At 37.2% G+C, this 22,035-nt stretch overlaps 1 protein-coding gene across 1 annotated transcript in view; it reads right to left on the bottom strand.

The window, feature by feature from the left end:
- COG5 (component of oligomeric golgi complex 5) overlaps window positions 1-22,035 on the bottom strand; it is a 174,508-nt gene that overhangs the window by 21,619 nt on the left and 130,854 nt on the right. The window contains exons 14-17 of the mRNA XM_041474602.1: window positions 20,562-20,661; window positions 2,649-2,759; window positions 1,219-1,281; window positions 315-418 (exon numbers count right to left, since the gene is read on the bottom strand). Coding sequence (XP_041330536.1) covers window positions 315-418; window positions 1,219-1,281; window positions 2,649-2,759; window positions 20,562-20,661 — 378 coding nt within the window. The remainder of the gene's footprint in view (window positions 1-314; window positions 419-1,218; window positions 1,282-2,648; window positions 2,760-20,561; window positions 20,662-22,035) is intronic.

Here is a 22,035-nt window from a genome sequence, read left to right as displayed (position 1 = left end):
CATTTTGAAAGCAAAAGGGCTTTTTAAAGCACCAAAATGGCCCCTTGTCAGTTTTCTTTTTCTATTTGAAAGATTTTTACTCAACAGATATGAAGAAAAAAAGGGGGAGGGAGAGAAGACAGATGCTACCTGATTAATTTGTTTCAACAGATAGGCGTAATTCTGCTTCCTGTGTTCATTAACCATAAAGCATCACCTTCCCCTCAACAAACAAGCACTCTTGCTTCAAGGACATTGTAGCAATAACAATCTATTACACACATGCAAGACATCTTACTCAAGCAATGGTGAATTTAAAAGATATTTCTAGTTACCCAGAAAAATCTTCCTGGTGCATAGTGATGATGATAGCTTCCACTGAATCTCCTACAGAGTTCAGTAGCGGCTGAACAGCACTACCCATTAGATCATGGACTGCCTAAAATAGAATAAGAAAAAGGCAGAAGTAAGGAAACAAAAACTAGAAGCATTTGCATTTTGACACCTCAACAATATGTTAAGAAACAGTTCATTTTATCAGTGCTTTTTATTATTTTGCACTAGAAAATGCTAAAGAGGAGAGCCAAACCTAAAGATAACATTTCTCTCTAACTGATTTTACCAGTAAAGTAGAGAAATAAGGCTGCTTGCTGCTTCTGTGTAAAGCCTTCCCTCAAAAAGGTGCACAGCAATTTGGCATTCCCGGTTTGTACATGTACATGTTTTGGTGCACACTTGGCTCAGCTGTTCATTCCCCAGACACAAGCTGCCCTTCATTCCCCTGCACACAGCCCCTCCCAGGTCAGTGCCCAGCAGGACAGACTTGGAGAGCTGTCAGCCACAGAGGCTGCACTGCCATCCACATCCCCCTCCAGGAAAGTACCAGGTCACATAAAAATTATAATTTGATGTCTGTCGGGGGAGGAAGGGGGTGATGAAGGATCCAGCTATTGCTGTGTGAATGCTGCAGAGAAAGACATTTATTTTCACAGTCAGATGACTTCTATGTCCTGACCGTTATGAGAGTATTCTGAATACAAGCATGACTCAAGCACTGATTTGGCACAGGTAACACATATGTAGCTGCAGACACAATAAATTAGAAATGTCAGAATATTTGTACACCTGTTACCGAATATACTGATGTAAAATAATAGGTGGGAAATAAGTGCCCATTTTAAGTGTAACAAGCAAAGCCAAGCTGAGCCCTATCTCTGAAGCATATGGACATTCAATTACCTTTAAGGCAGTTGTGACCGTTTGCTCAGCAGCTGCTGGAAATGAGCTCTGACTGGTAATAACCTAAAAATTGTAAAGTAATTGTTAATAGTTAGCATTCAAAAAATTATTAGAATTCATAATATTCACCATGATTTAAAAACCTATTGAGTTATCCTTAGTAATGAGTGTTTACAGATAACTATCAAGTGTGCTTTATACAGACAGAATTTTCAGTGCATCATCAATCCTTTGCTCTCAGATTTCCTATGGACTCTGCTTCTGCCTTGGCAAAGAAATGACTCAATGGAGTTAAGCTGAAATTTAGCTGAAGGGCTAACAGAATCAGAATAAAAATAACTGGTGTATTCTCCCACTGCTAAGTATAGAATTCAAGGAGGACTATACAAGCAGCTCTGTGGCAAATATTGGAAGCAATGGTTGTTCTTTCTCAGTATTATGACAATTACAGCACTACATGTTAAATAGTTGTTTATGTACAGCTCAAACAATACTAAAATTGAGAGTCAAGGAATGATCTGAAGGACTATTCTACCAATTTCCTTACAGTCTTGAACATGCTACACAATAGTATTTTTAAGCCAGATAAGTACTGAACTCAAAGACTGAATCATATCAGATCTCCCTCCAACACTAAGACACATGAGGTTCATTACTAAGTACATCAGAAAAAGCAGACTTAAAAGTTGATCTACCATCTGTTTGCAAAATCCAAGGAAATTTTATAGGCTTTTTAGCATTTTTAAAAATTCTTTAAACATATCCAGAGTCAGGAATACTCATGATCTTTTTTCTAATCAGACTAGGATTTAAATACGATTAACTGCAACTACCAATATAACTGTTTGGTTTAGTTTATAAAGACTGTGTAACAACTGGCATCACTAAATCAGTAAATTGGAATTATTCATAACTGTGCTTAGTCCTGAAAAATTTCCAGGCCAGACTTTAGTCACAGTAATAATGTATGCAGATATTTGTGAGCTACTGCTTTTCTTGATTTCACCCTTTCCTTCCTCTTTTCAATTTAGCCACAGTTGTGGGAAAGCATTGAAGGTCTCCTGCAAAACGTAAGCTTGGGCTGAAGCAGATGCAGCAAGGGGGCTATCACACTGATTAGTACAAAGACAGATAAGAAAAAACAAAGAGTTCAATTGTTTATACTCACAAAGTAATGACTGTCAGATGTGATTATTCTCTAGAAACATATTTTTATTCTTCTAGTATTGGCCATTTGTCATACAGTTCATATAGTAGTGCTTACAAGGGCCAGCCCAGTCTCAAAGAGCTGTACAGATGCACAGCAAGGTGCAGCTCTTAACACAAAATTGGGCTCTATTTGTCAATAGTTCTCATCCACTAAACATATGCACACGATAGAACAAGCAGGTAACATTATGGCAAGAAGAGGAATGCCAAAGGAAGCCTACCTTCAGAACTGCCTGGTGCAGTTTGTACAGAGAATTGACCACGGCCACGTTCCTCCTCTGGCCCTCTGTCAGTGGCCCAATCACCTGGCTGGCGTCTCCTTGAGTAGACAGCTGCAGTGACCACAGAAATTGTTGGTACCGACTTTTTAAACAGTGTCTCCTCAAAGTTAACTTTGACCACAGCAAAAAGCCACAGGCCCTCACTACCCAATGTTCTTCCATTTAACTCTTGTCTTGATTCATAGAATTTCCGTCTTCAGATTAAACAGCCTGAACAACAGCAACAGGAACCTTGTGAGACTGTCTCAGCTCCCAAACCACAGCACTGAGACCCAGATCTCCTGGAGATACCTAGTCCCAGCAAAACTTCAACTTTGTAATCTAAGAGTCAGGTGAAACCACCTACCTGACAAAGCCCAATAAACTCCCAGCAGCTTTTCCCTATGAGCAGCATACATTTTTCTGTATGCCCTCAGTCTGTCCTTCTGACAACTACTCAAGCCTCTTCTTAAAAGCTCTGCTTTTTCAAATTGATGGCTTAGAGCTTTGTATGTATTACAGGCTTATAAGTCAACAGAAAAATAGAACTACAAGGACCAAAACTGCTAGACCTGTCATTAAGGAGTTTTATCTATGAATCTTTCAGCAAAAATCAAATAAATATTTCTTCATATTTAAACTGCACAAAGCATGCATTTTTCATTATTATGACAGAAATGGAAGTTCCAGGATGATACGTAAATAGCCATTAACTATGGAACAGTCTTCTAAAGACACCATTGCATGTATTTATAATTTAAAATATAATAAACTGCAATTGATAAACAAACAAAATTTTTCTTGTACATTCAAAGCTACAGAAACACAAAGAACTGAAAAATGGTGATGTGAATTCTAGAAGCACATCTAAACATTAAAGCAAGAATACCTATTAATAGAAGGCTTTACTGAGATATAATTACCCAACTAGTTATCTATGTTTCAGGATACAAAATTATCCTCCAGGAAATCCCTGAAGACATTACCTCCAAAAGTCTCTCAGTAAAAATATATTCAACTCACTGAGCAAACGGTAAAGATGCTTTCATGGAATGTGTCTAGACACAGTTGTAGGTCCTACAGAAAGCTCCTAAACTAAAACTGAGCATATAGTAATAATTGTTTAGGAGCAAAAGAAACAAACATAATATGAAATTTTTTAACTTATGAAAAACAGTGAATCTTTACTACTGAAAGTCTATTTTCATACTTCCCATAGCTTCCACACAGTATAAACACAGACAGCATACAAGCACAGTTATCTAGTATTTTCCAGCACTGTAAATTATGAAGTTTTAGACAGGTTTTTGCAAGCACCCAGGACCTCTGATTTATTCACAGCACTATGGTGACAATATCTGTTCATTTCTCTTTCTTCAAATTTAGGGATTATTTCAGGATAAATAGATTTCTGAGTCCTTTGTAGAAGGAAAGATCTTTTACAATGTACCTTCAATTATTTGATATCAAAATGTATCCTTAAACTGGTTGACAAATATATTGTTGTGTCAGTATTTTTCTGCCTCCCTGATGAGAACAGCCATGTGAGCAACAACATCCCTGTTTCCTTCTAGATACTTCTGTCTGACAGACCTGACTGGTTTTCAGAATTCTGCTTCTCACATTTACAGCTTCACAGATTAATAACAAAACAGCTGTGGAAGGAAGGACCCTGTCCACCCTGCTGACCACCATCCCAGACACAAATAACCTTCTTTTCCATGCTTTTTAAAGTACTGTACAGACAAATTTATACTTTTGCACATTTACAACTATTAAACATAAAAGATACTACTGAACCAGTAAAATTTTTCATCCCAGTCACTTAAATTTCAGTTCCTCAGAGTTGTAAAGGATTCACAATTTTTTAGACATTGGACTCTGTCTCTCCTGCTGGTGAAAAAGCTTAATTGGTAAGTAGAACCATTAACGAGTACAAACATAACCCTTCTGCAATAACAAGACATTCTTGCAGTCAGCAACAGCGCACAACAGCTTCACAGGCAAAATCTGAAAATACCTTAAAAACAACTAATCCTTGTAAAACTGTTTACCATAATAGATTTCCTTTAACTAATCCACTTGAACTTTGACAGTTAGATGTGCTGATCCCTTGTACCTCCTAAAACCCCTGGTATAAAGCAAAGAGGCTTGAAAAACTTGACTCTTGTAACTAGCAATTGGAGCTGGGTAGCACAGGGCTCTCTGGGACCATTTCTCCTGAAGGTGTGCCATGAGAACACCTGGAACCTACATGGGCAGGTGTGTCCTACCATTTACAGAAGTCTCTCTTGCTGCCACCACAATGGTTTCTCTGACTTTGCCTCAAGGCAGGAAAGTTCTGCACTCTGTCCAGTTTGGTTCAGGTACCTACACTGTGTCACTGGCATGAGTTTGGAGTTCAGACAGTTTATCATTACTCCAATATTCTAATGCCTCAGGCTGAATTCTTAACACATCCCTTATATCCATTATACAACCATGCATTCAGTTAGGAAAAATGTCATTATTGTATCTCCCTGGCTCTCAGAAACCATATATGGCCCTTTTACTACAGACATAAACCACCCCTCAGTTTCTTTTCCAGCATACTGGGTTTCATCAACGATTTGCATTTATCACTATCTTTTATACAGAAAGTACTTTGAAAGTTCTGTGCTAGACACAGGTTATGTATTTAAACCCAATGGTAGTGCAACTGTTCCTCTGTTATCTGGCCACTGGGGATTTCACTGTTTAAATAGGTTAAGTCAAATAAGTGTGAAGCCTGTGTACATCTGGTCAGGCTGCCTGAAAGACACAGTCCACAGACCCTCTTTTTGATGAGGGTACTGGAGAAAAAATCAGATGTTTTTTTAATCAGTCAGTTATATCCTGAAATGCAGAAGGCCAGGAAGGTTTCAGCAGAAACAGGGGGGACAGAAGGGGTGACTTCATCCCAAATCAGAATCTATTTTGGGAAACAAGTGAAAGACCAAGTGCAGCTGAAGGCCAGATCCCATCTCCAGGGAGCTGTCAGTCACCCTGGGAGTTAGTCTGGTTTAAGCCTGCTGAAAACAAAGGAAAAGAAACGATGTTGAAGCCAGACCTGAATGAGCAGCAGCAACAAGGACTGTAATAGTTCCACATTTCTGTATCTGCCTTCAGTATAGCAATCGATTTCTTACACTCTTCAGTTGGTTAAATTGTTTCTGCTTTTAGCTCAAGCCTGTCTACTATCTACAGTAATTTCATGGGCAGTAGCACAGGCACCCATTCTCCAGCAAGCATCAATTCTACAAGGGGTGTGAGCTCCCTTTGCCAACAGCAGCTAGGAGCACACTGCCAACATGGGATGCTCGTCAGGAAGAGTGAGGCAGAGAGGTGTCCTACCAGGAAATATTAGCCAGGACTGTTGTATCATGCATCCAGGCACTGGGACAAAGGCTGTGTCTCGTGGTGCCCTAAAAAATGTGAATGTGAGCTTCTGTCCCACGCAGAATTTAAAAACAGCAAGGGCAGCTGTTTACTGAAATGGGAAAGAAACACTGGGAGACTGTGCCTTTCTGACATATATATGAGTGTTTTCTCTAAAGTAGGAGGTTGAAATGTGCAGGTTCAATCCAGCAGCTGACTAGCTGGAGGAAGCTGCATAGAAGAATTTTGGGAGTTTTAAAATCTTATTCAACTGAATCTGAGACCTAAGCAGTAGACTGGTATCAGGTAGCCTACTGAACCAAAAAGGACACTTGTAGAAGCCAATACACAAAAAAAGTGTCATAAAGAGGAACAAGCTGACTTCATGTCATCTGACTTACTTCAACCTGACATGATCAAGAAGCTGTAAGGCATGACTGGCACTGTGCTCTCACTGAATTCAGAAGTTCTTCCAAAAAATAGTTTCTTTTACTTTGTATCCCTTGGTACACCTCCATGGTTACACTGCTTCACCTCCAGACAGAGCAGGTGCCTCATCTTGGGTCAGTCTGCCCAGTACAGAAAATTTCAGGAATGATTCACCTGACCACATGCAAGAAATCACGAAGCAGAGAAGTAAGGACTTCTATTCAGTAATTCACCTAGTTATTTTAAAACCCCTGCTTTGTGAAGACTACATGCACCCTGTATGCAACTATTTCCCTTCACTAGCTATAAAGGGAATTTAAAGCAGTAGCACAGATCCCTAGTAGTCTTGTCAGATACATTCTCACCCTATAAATGTATTTGCACTCCTTTGCTTTGGAAATATGTCTTGAAAACAACCAGATTAAGTGCTCTAGATTTGACACTTTGCTGTGTTTGATGCCTTAGAACAGACATGAAAATTGACAGCATGGATTTGATCTCACATGTTGAGACATGTGCAATGATAAGATTGCTTTGGGATTAAATTCTTGTTTTCACCATGAAGCAATGAATGTAGAATTTAGATTAGGCCATGAATCAAATCATCAGTTCTCCCTTGGGTTATAAATTAAATGCAAACTGAGTTTGTCTTTTCTTGTAGGAAAGCTCAGACTACTGATACATCTTTTCCTGTAATTTTTTTTAGTGCTTCAAAATGACTAATACTCCCCTCTTTCAACAGGTGGCAGCTCAGAAGAGACACTGATTTGTGAGCTGGTTTGCTACTATTCCCTTCATAGACTACCTGTCTTGTGGAAAACTTCAGTTTCACACTTAGCAACTAAGATCTCCTGTCCTTATTGACTGTTTTGGAAAGCTCCATTTATTTGATTTCTCTGAAACAGCCTCAGCAAACCCATTTTCTTTAGAGCAGGAAACATCATCATAATTTAGGAGTATGGAGAAGATCCTAAAATAAGACTTCTCAACAAATCATTCCATCTAACTCCAGGATCACGAGAGTAAAGAGTGTTTTAATAGCACAAACTGAACCCCAGTTGTCAAGCTGACATTTTCAACAATAAATGCATTCCTAATAGATGCAGCTGATGTTGCCATACCTCTGGCAGAAGGCAATCAATCTTTCTGGCACTTGGCCTCCTGCCTGATCATAACAACTTATTATAAAGCACAGAATCCATTTAGAGAGTTTCTGAGTCAATAGGTCTTGGCCCTGGGATTTTGCCCATAAACTACAAATAATTGGGATGATTTACTCTTAGGTTTAATGTTTTCCATAATGGAGAAGGAACCTTTTACAATTTCTTTCCACACCAAAAAACCACAAAGGTTTAGTAGAATCAGTTTTCCACTTTTTGTAAAAAAGCACCATTTAGCAGAAAAATACAGAAGAATCTGAACTCCGTTAGCAATTCCACTTAAATATTAGTTACTTAGAGGATAATTTGCAAAAAGAAGAGACATAATTTAGAGGCTTGAAGTGTAGGATTTGAATGAATGTGTCAGTGGAAGTAAGATCCTTGAATGATAAGGATAAATTAATTAGAATGCTCTGCTTTAAAAAAAAAACCAAAAAAAACCCTAAAATTTAAGAATAAATAATAAGTAAGAATTTATGTTCTTGGAGCAGCTTCTAATTTTGCAAAGAAGAAATATTTCAAGACATGAGGAAAGGAATAAGCTGTGAGTTCAGGCAATAATTTAAAATGTACATAATAACATTCATATTGCACCTTCAGGACATTCTTGTAGCTTCCAGAATATTTTTTTTTAGCTTGCTCAGAAAAATGAAAATTTAATATTCTAGCAATATAGAAAAGGAGGCCTATGGTAAGAAATTAAAAATCTTATAGAAAATGCAATCATTACTTTGGAAAGAAAAAATTTGAAGGGACTGCAACAACCTTGAAAAAGGATGGGAAAAAGGAAGGAAAAAAGGATGGAAAAAAGGAAGGAAAAAAGGATGGAAAAAAGACCGAACATCATGCTCATACTATTCATGTTAAAAGAAGCAGCAATCATTGAACCATTTCCTCAGGGGTATTTCTGCTTTGTTTTGGTTTTTCTCCCTTAATATTTTCAAAAGCCAAAGAAATGGAAGAAAAACAGCAAATGGTCTTTCTGTAACAGAAAAGACAGAATTTATCTCCAAGTCTTTGAATCATCCGAGAAGAAAAGCACTGTATAAGTAACCAAAAGTGACTAATGGTTCGTGGTGCTTAAATAATGAGCTGCCTTAAAACAACTGTGATATGAGAAAGCACTTATAAAACCAGTTCTTTTAAGGAATCTCAGAGAATCCTAAACCTGAAACACTTGGAATAATTTCTCAACCACACAAAATTATGCCCCTTCTATTATCCAGCCAGCCCAAGTCAGAGGAGGATTTCAAGGACAGTGTGTGTTGATCCTGATACCTCTGACAGTAACAGTTTATTGCATTTTCCATGCTTGCCAAATTAATGACTGAATGATTAATCATATCTTACATGTAATCCCATTAGCTCCTGGTTTCAACCAGCTACTGAGAATGCCCCTCCAGAGGTGGAGAGCAGACACATCCATCCCCAAGACATGTGAGAGTTTCAACATGATTGGGTGATATTCACCTACACATAAAAAATACAATCCACTCATTTAATTGCCATCTGCCTTTTGTAGTATTGAGTCCAGCATTAACTGAGATTAGAATATTACCATCCCACGCAAGTTTATAACTGAACTTTACATGGTCCAGCTCTCACTAGAGCTGTTCCAAAACTGAAAAATTCCAAATCCTTTACCATATATATATTGACATTTAACCAGGTCCTTTCCTGAATCACAGAATTAGATTTGTTAAGAAGTAACTTAGAGCTTACTATAACAAAATATTGTAAGGATTGTGCAATCACATTCTTTTACTACATGCTAGCAAAATAACATACTGGACCTAAAGAAGTCTTTTAACCAATTTCCTAGCAAGATAAAATGAAGTACATAGTACTCCCAAAATCAGACTTTTATGTTTGGATGGTTTTTTTCTGGAGTTTAGCCAGTATATCTTAAAAAAAAAAAGTTTAAAAAATCACACATTTGTTATGTGAGTCACGATCTAACCAGCAAAAGACAACATGAGAAAATAGAAAATTCTTCATGAAGTTATTTAATGTAACTCTCTCCTCCAGATTTTTAATTACAGTTTTAAAAGTTTAAATGCTTTTTAAAGTGATTTATCAGATAGATATTTCTAAGTATTCTCTGACCAATGTAAGTACTTTCTAATGACTGTTTCAAAGCTCTTCTCATCTTTCAATCAAAAAAATAAATTACAAAACCTTACCTGACTTTTGATTATTTTTAAATTAGACCTACTGCCATCTTTAGCTTTTATTACTGTACAGTGAAATAGCAATTATTCTGAAATTATTTTATTATATAATAGCCTCCCACATATTCTATTTAAATACCTATTAATGAATTCTTTTAATGTGCCAAACATTGAATTCATATTTTTGGGTTCTCTCATTTAAATAGCATGGATACAAGTTTTTCATTGACAGTAATACCATGTCTTCAAGGTACTGGCATAATACAATTAATTCATGTATCTCAAAAGAAAAGTGGGGAAAATATAATCTTTCACATTACTTACACCATTGTTACTGACCCATTATTTACATAAACCTTTCCTGAGGTGTCATTTCACGACTGTTCCTGATGATTTGTGAGCTTATTAGATTTCATACTTCCCTCCGAAGTTTGCAATATTCGACATTTAGACAGGAGGACAAGATACATTTCCCTGGAACTGTCAGACAAATCTCATTGTTGGAATATGTCCTGACTAGTGATTCACCCACAAATTAAAGCTTACAATTCAATATAACACCATCTAATAGGAGACATGGATTAATTCTTATAAGATCACATAATAAAAAAGGCAATCAGAAATTCACTTTATGTCATTACAATAAGGATTCATCATGCTTTTCAATTCAAAACCATCACAGGCCTCATAAATTTACTGGGGCTTAAATCTGGTGCCAGAATTCCAGTGCATTTTTATCCCTTCGCTGGAAGAATTTGGTTCCAGGAAATCTTTTCTCTCTCCCTCTCCACCCTGCTCTCCCCTACTTGATTGAATTATTCAGCTGCATGAATTTAACTATGTCACATAAGAGGAGGGGTGGGAAAAAACCCAACACAGCTACCCCAAACCACACAGTTATGTCAATAAACATCAGTAAACATCCTAACAGAGATGCAGCTCACATCCATTTTCTTGCTACTCCAGCATATTTCATTTGAGGAATTTGCATAAATTAACTTGGCCAAAAAATGTTTTTGGGTAGTGTAAGGTACATTTCTCCTAGAAAATATACGACTAATGCTAATTCAATGAATGCTTTCCTCCATAAATGAGGTCTTTATTCTTTTCATTTCCCTAAAATAAACCAGAATTACAGCCATCTTGTATCAACATTTTTCTTTCTTGCAACATGTTGTGGATATTTGTCTCGCCAGACTAGACAGACTGGGGCAAAATCAATGGACAACTTGTTTAGTCGAGCTCCTCTGCCTTTTCCTAGTCAACCACTAAGGGCAGACTGAAAGGTTGGGGAAAAACATCCTATCTCCATGAATACTCAGAGAATACTAAGAATCAATCCTTCTCATCCAAGTGTTTTCTCCTTGCGATATTTTAACTTTTAAATCCCATCCTCCTTTGTGCTTCTACTTTTCATAATTTCACTGATTAAGCCAAGATGTTCTAATTTAGTCCCTGGATCAGTTATAATACACTTAGCCTTTTAGATTCTGGACAAAAATATGCCATTCATATTGCTTCTCATCTAAATAACCCCCTGCAAACAGCTTATTTAAATCTTCATTGCCATGATCAAGCATGACAGACACTTTCTCTTCTACAAATGACATTACAAAATTCCTTGTAAAGACTGTCTCTTTCCTAGCTCGCTGTTTTAAGCTGAATTAATTGTTGGGGTTTTATTCCACCTGGCATTCTTGCCTCTTCTTTCCTCATTCTCTTTATTACAACAATGTTTACAAGCCACCAAGGACAAGCATTAATAAAGTAGAGATTGTTTTTAACAGTAGTAATATAAAGTAAGATCAGAGCACATTTAATTGCATTCTCAGGAAGAGAGATCCTGGAAGATCTGTAAAGCCATGGCATGACAGCATTACACCTTCAAGACTACATCACCAAAAACAAACAGCAAATTTTCTTCTATCAGCTATAATATATCAGATACACCATAAACCCACTAAGAAAGAAATGATGAAAAAAACCCAAATTCATCTGCTACAAATAATTATGATGATGGGATGGATATGCAGAAAGTTGAGATCTATTTTAAACCTCAGTAATTACAAACTAGTTTTTAAAAACACTCAAAGGAAAGGATCAGCTTTTTTCAGAAAATTTGAAACACAAAAATACTTCTTCTAGAGTGGTGTGAGAAGAATATGGTCTGTTTTCTTACAGTCTACCTCTAAACTCAAAAACTCTCCCAAGTAACCTATCCAATCCATTCTAAATGGTTAGCTAGTGAACGAGAGATATTTAATGAGAAGATATTAGATCTGAGTATCCACTAAAATTTGAAAATTGAAAATATCATTATGGCTAACTGCAAAAGACGAAGCTACCTGAGCACCAATAAAGAACACAACAGTAGCTAGGAATGTAAGTAAACAAAATTTGGAATCTTGCATCTAGAAATCACAAGTTCAAATATAAACTGGATTGAAGGAAAACAAGAGACAATTTCAGTCTCAGTTTCAGTCCTGGTGGAAAATGGGGATTTATTAAAATCTTCATAATGTGCATCACTGACTATCTTACGTGAAGCCTCAGGAAGGAGACCTGTGACTGAACAGGTCTGAGAGAAGAGAAAATGAATCTTTAAAAATGCTTCCTACAGAGACTGAGCACAATGGCAGGGCAATGCACTGAGCTATACAAGTTTTGTGGGCAATACTAAAAATAATTTAAGAACTGCAGCAGAGCTGACTTTCCATTGTATATATTTTGATGCTAATCTTATGTAATACATTTGGTGCTGATCAGCATTACAAAGATCAGTGCTCTAAAAATATCAGAACATGACAGATAGATAGATAGTCTTCAGCCTGTATCTCCATCCATTACATTCACTAAAAATAGATTATTAAATTATAGAAGGGCTTGGTTGCACCAGCATGCAAAAAGGTGTCATCTGAGTTGGCTCAAAGAAATACTTGGCTACTTGAAGAAGGGGCTGAACACTGAAGAGTTAATATCCAAGAGTTTTCTTGTACCCATCCAGCAGTATTTTAACTTGCCAATTAGCCACAATGCCATGGAGAACTGTACTCTTTTCAAGGTCTAAAACTCTGGTAGAAACACCAAATGCTATATGAAAATAAGTCAAGTACAGCTGACAAGCACTGCAGATAGAAAAACATGCTGTGAAAAGCATATATTTTGAAGTTCTGGCAATCTAAGAAAATCTTAAGACCAAAAACAATATTACTAAGAAGAAATCACATCTCCTAACTTTTGCCTTAGACATTTATTTACAGCAGGAGGAAGGATGAATTCCAGATGCAAGAAAAAGATTACTCCAATCTGTCAGCATTTTAAGCTTCCTCTTGAACAGATTTTGCATAGGAAGGAAATTCAGTCTCAGTCACATCTCAGTCACATATTGGCTACACCCACAGCTGTAAAGGGTGCCAGGAAAGGTCCCTGGATCTGGCACGTGATTTGATTGTCTGCACCACTAAGCTGGTAGGACACTCTTTAGCATGTTCTTGGCCTGGGCCAACAGCTCCCTTCCCCAGCCTCCAGCTGCACTCAGGGAGGCAGCCCTGCAGGCACCGTGGCCAGGAGGGCTCTGGCAGCCAGGCACTGCTTTGGGGAAGGGGAGCCCCCCCAGCCGGGAGGCACTGCCTGGCCCCACTGCTGTTACCCTCCCATCTCAGAGAGATGCTCACAGCTGGGATGGCAGCTTAAGCCCTGAGTGTCTGTCACACATCCTTACTGACCTTGTGCTCCCAAGTGAGAGTGGCAGACACTGACAGAAACACCAGGGTGACAGCGTGGAGCAGTTCAATAGCCAGCCCTTCTGCAGCAAAAACAAACACTGATCCTTGAAAGGAGGCCAACACTAATCGGAACAAACCTTGAGAATACAAATTTGCCTTCACAAGCTCTTCTACTTACATACATTTACTGTTCTGAGGACAGTTATGTGTTTTCAACACCCATACTCTTTGAAAAACAAACCCAGACCATCTGGGGACAAGCAGTCAGTGATTGGGATATGCATGTATAGAGTGTTTGTCTCTGAAGAAGGGGTTGACACAACAATGAATTGTACACTTTTCTAATTCTGCTTTTTTTTTTGGTATTTACTTTCTTAAATTATAATTCACTAAAAAAAATCTGTCTAAAAAATCAAGCACATACTTCTAATAATTATGACAGATAATAATACTTTACAGTAGCATTGTCCTAGTTACACAATCTAGTACCAGTTAATCGAAAAGTAAATCTCAGTATACCCTCAGAAGTTTAGTAATAATGTATATTAATTTTAATCACATAACTTTTATGTTAGAGTCACTTTACATTTAAACATTAAGCCAGTTAAATATTCAGAACTGTTTCACAACATCTGAAATCCAGTTTCACCATTGTATTCAAAATCAAGATCAGGCTAAATCAAAGCTTCCCACTTCCCAAGAAACCTTTTGTGCCAACATATTACTGCTCATATTACTGCTCCAGTGCTCTGCAGGGCTGATGCACATTCTAGAACCATGCATAACATTACGTAACTCAAATATTTACTTAAGTAAATATAAATAAATCTCGATATACTACTGAGATCCAGGACAGTGAGAAAGAGGCTGCCTACTCTATATCACAGATATCATCAGCTGATGCTGACTTTTCCCTCAAAACAATCCAGAATCTTAAAACGTCATTCACCCAAATGTTCCACACAAATGTTCTTATGTCTGAAGAGTACAGTCATCTATCACTTTTGGGATCAGAATTACATATTTTGTTTCATGGCATGTCCAGTAGCAGAGGTCACCAATAAGTGATTCAATGTCCTGCCCTTTGAGGATATGTGACAACTAGTTGAACCTTGATGCAGTGACTAGTTTTTGAGACACTTATGTATTCTCTTTAATCTCAAAATTTGCTTCTGTTCCTGGGTTTTTAGCATTTTAACTTTGAAATATGCAAAACACACCATGCATTGTCTTATGTTTTCTTAAGAAGACCAGGGCAGAATTCTTCAGAATGCCAGGAAGGACTCTGCTCTCTGCACAGGGCTTAAAAATTTCAAAGTAGCAAATGTGATAATCACAAACACTACAACCACTGCCCAGTTTAAAATCCTGATGAGAAGCCTCTACCATGAGCTATAAAGGACAGTTTAGCAGCTGAGGGCAAAGGTTAGTAGCTCTCCCAGAGCACTGTCCTCAGCCTGTATTTCGAACCTCTGCCTCATTCATCTGCTTTTGTGATATATGTGGCATCAGTTCAACCACACTGAGTTAAGAGAATTTTAAAAAATTATTCAAATTCTCTACTTCCTTCCTCCCTCATTACACCCACTCTCCATCTCCACATTTTGAGGGCTTCCTCTCCATGATTGCTTACAAGTCTGACAGCGGGAAAGATCTCCATTATATCATCTGCCTGCAGCCTCTTGTCTGCTGGAAAGATCCCTTTTTTTAGATAAACTTATTACTCCATAAAATACAATATTCCATATTTAGGAAACACTCCAATTATAGGCGATCACAGCTCCCACCGATTTTAGCATTTTCTACCCTAACCTTAGGAAAAAATGTGCCTAGTTTAGTATGGCCATGCAGGTTCTTGCTTTGTCTGTACTTCAATCAGACATGAACTCTTCCTGCTTGTGCTCCAGGCTGAGTGAGTGCTGTGTTCAGCAAGGTGCCACAGCTGAACTGGTCAGCATGGACTGCAGTGGAGCTAAAATGTGCTCTGCCATCTGGCAACACAGTAGAGTGAGTTTGTGTCTGCCTAAATCATGTAAGCACACAATATCCTTATATAGAAATGTTTTTAAGACAGTTTAATCCACCAGAATTTGCCAGCATAATCGCCCCCACCTGCTCTGAAAAGTAAGTGGGCTATCTCATTTTTACAATCCTGCCTCTGCAAATGGCTCTTTGCTTGTTTATTGGCCAAAGGATAACGTTGTCTCTGATGATGCCTCTAGTGATGCCCTGTGGTGGGAGGAGTCAGAAGACACAGCCTCCATCAGACAAGGCAGGAAGGATTGCTCTGGGACTCTGATCAAAATTCATAAAGATAGTCTGACAGGATGACTGTAACTCTAGGGAGGAAACTGGTAGAGGTCTCCAGGTTCACAAAGTAGGAGAATCACACCTTCTCTAAACAACTGCATTTTCATGTTCACAGCACAACACATTTCATCTATGTGCACTTGGTGGGTGTGTTAGTGTATTTCAATCCACCCACATGACAAGCTGCATAGAAACAGCACAAAAGTAAGAGAACATGCAGTACTTACATTCAGGTAACTGAAATCATCACTCTATAAACCAGAAAGAATGCAACAGAAGCCCCAACACAAATATTGTTTCCAACAGTCCTGTGCTGGGAAGGGAATAAACTAGAGGACCAAAGTCTATATGGACAGTGGATCTTACAATTTATTTTTCTGCTTGTTGGCAAAATTACATTTCTTTGAAACTTCCAGAGCTATTAACCCTCAACGTTTCACTTCTCTATCAACAGCAAACAAAAATATAGTGATTGCGAAGTTGCAACGAAGAGATTTTTAATTATAAGAGAAAACACAACATTTCAAGTACATTCACAATTCAGCTCCGTAAATGACAAAATTACAGGTAATCAACTGGGAAAACACTTTTGTTTTATTTTCAAAATCACTAGACTACCATTTTTAAATTCTTCTATAAATAAATGAAAAATCTGATATAAAGTAGCATATTAACAAAACCAAATATGAGTTCTAAAAACTGAAATCAAGGAGGCATCTTTTCAAAAAATAGCAGACCAAGTCTGTTCCCTTATTATGGAAGATTGCTGCAGAGAATTACTCTAGAGCAGTGGTCTTTGAAATGGGGCACACACACCGCAAGGATTAGGCAAAACAAAATGGGGTGCTTGACAAAAATATCAGAACTTCAATAGTACATCTATAAAAGTTATAAATAAACAAGTATACATATAATGAGGGTGTATGCTCCAAACTTTTATAATGAAAGGAATGCATAACCAAAAATGTTAAGATCACTGCACTAGAGGATCCTGCCACACAATTACTACTGCCATGTCAAAGGCATGTAATAAAGATGCTGGTGAGTTTTAAGTTCTCTTTTACATTTCTCAACTATCAGTTAAACAAATGGGTAAAAATATCTATAGGAAGCAGATTTATGAGCTCCTATCTTTTGTTACAGAGCAGGAATTCTCATAAACACCTCAAATTACTCAACTTTTTATTTTTTGTTTTCAGGAAATGCAACTTATCGCCTTCTCAAAAATCTCTTCCCTTAACTCTACGTATTGTAAGTATTTGATGAAAGCGCTGATTTTCCTGATGTGGCCAGTTAAACAAGAGCACAACACGTTGTAGGTATCAATCAAGACAGATTGTTAAAGGTATTTGCAAGTGGGATGACTCCTCTGGAACTGAACAGAAGAGAAAAGTTAGGGTTCTTTTTCATCTGGGCTACCTCACCTGCAAGAAAAAGTGGCCAATGAACAAAATCTGGCTCAGTAAACAGACCTTTTGTTAAAATCTATGCACTGGATTACAAGGTGCAAATGCAGAAGAGGAAAATTTTGTTCTTATCCAAAACACAATGTCCAGATTTGTTAATATCTTTTCCAATCTGGAATGAGAAGGATGTGGGAATGGTGACTAAACAGAAATTTGGTGGTATTTGTAATCATTATGAAGATGTCTGGCCTCTCTCTTTTAAGGAAAACACTAATAAGAAGAAACAAAATTATAATGGCATAAAATATACCAAGCACACTTTCTCAGCACAACAAAACACAGGACGGTGGTGAAGATGAAAGCCAATACTCTTAACAGAAATATTTTTTTAATCTAGTGCAATGTCCAATTAGCCCTTCAAACTCTGTACAGTAAGAACATCTGCAATTACACTGAGTGAAATTAGGACAATAATTCTGAATGCTGCATGGCATACACCAACCACACCAAGCATCAGCAAGGGATTGACTAAAGATTCACCCAACAGCAGAATGTATCTACATACTGCTGCTTCCAGACATTATTATCTCCTCTGAACTGGTTAATAAAAGAACAGGGCTCAGGTGCAGCAAGTTCTTGATGTGGGGAAAGCTAAAAAGGGTACAAAGCCACAAGTAGCATTAAAAAATGTTTTGGATTTACAGGAAGAGGCCATTTTTCTTAGTGATTTTTGCTTTAGGACTGCATGTACAGACTGACAGATGCTGCTTTTGCTCAAAGGTAAAACTTTTGAATCTTGAGTAACATTTTTCTTGTTATTTGTCTATTTAAGGATACCTGGAGAAACAGCAATGAAATCTCAGTGAACTCCTTGTTTCGTAAAACTGAGTAAACAAAAACCCTGACATCAACATCAGAATGTCTCAACCTTTTTAGAACTGCACATTTCAGTTTTCACCTTTGAAATCTACCTGCAATATTACAACATTTAAAAAAAAATTAATTACTTTTTAAAGTCTCCTGCCCCCATCTTCCTTCACTGAGAATTCTGACATGGTTTTGTTTACTTTTAATTTGGAAGAGAACTCAATTTCAAATTCCTCCAGGAAATTAAATGTCCATCTCTAGCACTGCTCTGCTATAGCTATCAGACATGAAGCATCTGAGCGGATATGTGCCATGGTCCCCTCCTCAGCTTTGGAGAGGAGGACTATTGTTGACTCCAAGCTATTGTTGGACGCTGGATAACAAGATTGAATTAAGATTGCATTCTTGGCTAACCCACTAAAACATAATGAAACAGTGCTGTCTAACATAGCTCCTATTCTACATGTGGTGCACATTTCAGGCTCAATCTGTCTGCCCAAAATAGGCACCAAAAAAAGGCTAAGTTGTTCCAGATTATATCCAGAGGGCTGGCAAGCATGGCATAGGACAAGTGGGAGAGCCATGCCCTGCTGGAGAGGCAGCTGGAGGCTAGGAATGATATTTCAGCACTTCAAAGATGACTCTGACACTTCTATCTTGGCAACTGTGTTGAGCACTTCTGGCTTTTAAATTTGTAACACGTATCAGCAAGGAAAGAAAGAAGTTTAAAAAAGGGTAGCTGTGCAATATTATTTTACAATCTGTAGGTATGTGCTTCAAGGACATTGATATTCATCCTGCCAGCTTGGCTAATCCCATCATTAAGCTTTTCAGGGTTTCATGTTTGCATTTTCAGGTGTCAAAATCAAGAAATTCAAGGGTTCGCACTCCCTCTTTTCTCCTACGTTCTTTTACTTTAAGGTTAGCTAACACAAAGCAACAAATCTTATACTTATCAGCTTATTTCTAAGTATCTTGGTTCTTTCAGGGTTTCTTATGAATCCAGCTGTCTGATCACAAAATGAGGTTCACTTACAAAGAATCCACTGGTCAGACTCTAACAGAGACGATCAGCACAACCCTGATGCTTTCACAGTTACAGATGAAAGGTCTTTTTTTTTCCAGTTGAATGCCACTATTTGACACTACACTTCATGACATATAGACAACAATGTATTTTTTTTACCTATGATGACTCTCACAACCTATTAAAAATCCTTATTTCGGTCAGAAGCAAATTTCATTCTGAAATTATGAAGCCATGATTTGGTATCTTTAAAAGCAGACCCAACTTAAGCACTACGCTTTAAACAGATAACAAAATAATGCTAACATTTTTTTTTTTTAAATTTAAAATATTCTTTATGGCCTTCATGACTGCTTCACCTACATTCCTTTTCCATACACCAAGTCAGCAAACTTCCAAGACAATTAATCCAACAGACAAGGTAAACAAAGTATGTGTTACTGAATTTCAATTTTTTCAAAGCTATTCCAAGATGGCAGAAATGTAAAAGGTAAACAGAAACCCCACTAACTAAATTGCTGCAATGTTTTGTAGCCAATTGGTACCAAAAAAAATTAACAAGCATCTTTCTTTAAATAAAACATATAGTAAATGAATGTTACTGAAATCTGAGTCTGCTGTCAGAATTAATGTTGTTTATTAAGTGAAAATCTTGTTTACAAATACAAGTAGTTAGTCATTTCTGCTGGGTCTGCATATTGCAAAAATTTATTTTCATCTCTTCATTAAAAAACTATTATAATTTCAGCAACAATCCTTAGGAGAAAATTGTTCACCTAAAATTTTTTTTGTACGATGACAACATTGACTGTACTATCCATAGGCTTTTTGGAGGCTCTTACCAAAAGGATAAGGCTTTGGGGATCCTTCTTCTATACAGGTTAATACTGGATACCACTAGCATGGGAATGATTGGAAATATATGACAATACAAACAAATCAAAGGTCACTTAAATATATGTCAAATAATACATATATGGAAAAAATTCCCAACATTTCTTGCAAATAGTGAAAAATTGTATTTGAATAGTCTAGATTTTAATACCATAAAGATGCTGCATCATGTAACTGATGTATCAAATGCTGGTCAATAAAGAACTGAATTAAACAGTCTTGATTTTGTTTAATGACAGCTACAGTTTTGAGGTTTTAAAAATTAATATGGCAAATTCAATTTGGAGTTATACAGATAAATTTTACTGCTATCAATAGACTGACTTTGTCTGAAGGCAGAATTTAATTGATCATGTTCATAAATACAATGGAAAGCTAATTGGAAAGTTCTGTCTATCTAGATTGCTTAACTGTTATATTTTAAATCTACAAAAGCCAGAACACTGCACATGAAAAAACATTAGTATTTAGAAATTTAAAATTACTTACAAGCTGCTCTGATTTTACACCGTAAAGCTGAATGGTCTTCGCCACATTTTTGGCCACAGCTAAACTCAGGTCTGGATCAACAGCAGCCACATTCAGCTCACTGGAAGCAAAGATTACAAATCTTAATTAACAACTAAACAGTGCCGTATTGAACGCAGTATTGGATCGGTAAAGAATTAACTATGAATACACAGTTACGTGGCACGTCAATTTAGAGAGAGTAACACATACAACCAAGTCTTTCCACGCACCGTAATTCAGTTTACAATTTAACAAGTCATTTGGGAATTTTATGTGCAGTGTTCCTATTCTAGTAGAAATGAGCAAAGTTTAGGAATGACACTTCAGTATGAAATCACTATTAGTAAGCCATTCAAAAATATTGACAGCAATTAACTACATTCAAGATTTGGCAGCAGCCTTCAAACATTACAGGTGAATACACAGTCATTCAACTCTGGAATTACATGAGCTGTGCAGAAATACCCAGGGGATGCCTTAGCTTGACACAACTAATAAGCTGTGTTTTAGGCAATCCTTTATAGTAAAAGAGGCCCCCAAGGAATGACAGGGAACAAGCGGAGAAGGAAAAGATTTCTAAATCGCTTCCAGTATTTTTTGTTCATTAACATCCCCAGATCTCCATCGGCTGGGGCTGCATTCAAACCTGCTCTGCTGAAGACTGGCAAGCACAAGAACCATCATGTTGCTAATGGTGAGTTTAACCTCTCTCAAGAGCTGGAGAATCATCAGGCACCCCAACTTGGAATAATCTTCTCTGAGAACTCTCTAGGGCCCCAAACATCATAAGCTAAAGGTCACTCTAGAAGACTCAGCTGAAATTTCGTCATTTTCATGTTGTTTTCCTTTCTCTTTTGCAAGGAGCAAAACAGTATCAGTCACCACACCAACAGACATGTTCTGAGCATCTGTAACTCCCAGTCACAAGTACTGTGTCAATATTTAATATTTTAGACACACACACACATACTGTGAATACAGCCCATCTTTTTTCAGACTTTATTAAACAGAGTAGTCGTTACCAAAACCTCATGAGGGAAAATGCACCACTGGTAATTCAGGTATCTCATTCTACAAATTCTACCTGGAATAGTCATCTTTACCTATCATCTTGCTTTACCTATCATCCTGTTTTACTCTAACAAAGTATTTACATCAGGTATTATCACTTCCAGCCAAACAACTACCACTTCCCTTTGACACAGTCAGGGTAATTAAGATACCAGACATTGACAGTATGTGTAAAGTTTCTCTTCCTGATCTTTTATAAGCTTAAACATTAATACTTATGTTAAAATTTCATTTATTCCAGAAAAACAAAATACAGAAAATAAACAATAAAATATATTTATTATAAATAATAACAAAGAGATGCCTATCTTGCTGTATTTATCATTGGTGCAGCCTCACCTTGAACACCATGTATAGTTCAAGGTCCCACAATTTAGGAAGG

The sequence above is a fragment of the Pyrgilauda ruficollis genome, unplaced genomic scaffold, assembly GCF_017590135.1.
Source record: "Pyrgilauda ruficollis isolate IOZ18807 unplaced genomic scaffold, ASM1759013v1 scaffold33, whole genome shotgun sequence".
In the NCBI taxonomy this organism is placed as follows: Eukaryota; Metazoa; Chordata; class Aves; order Passeriformes; family Passeridae; genus Pyrgilauda; species Pyrgilauda ruficollis.
Note: the sequence above shows the minus strand (reverse complement) of the source record. Positions and strands in the feature narration are given on the sequence as shown.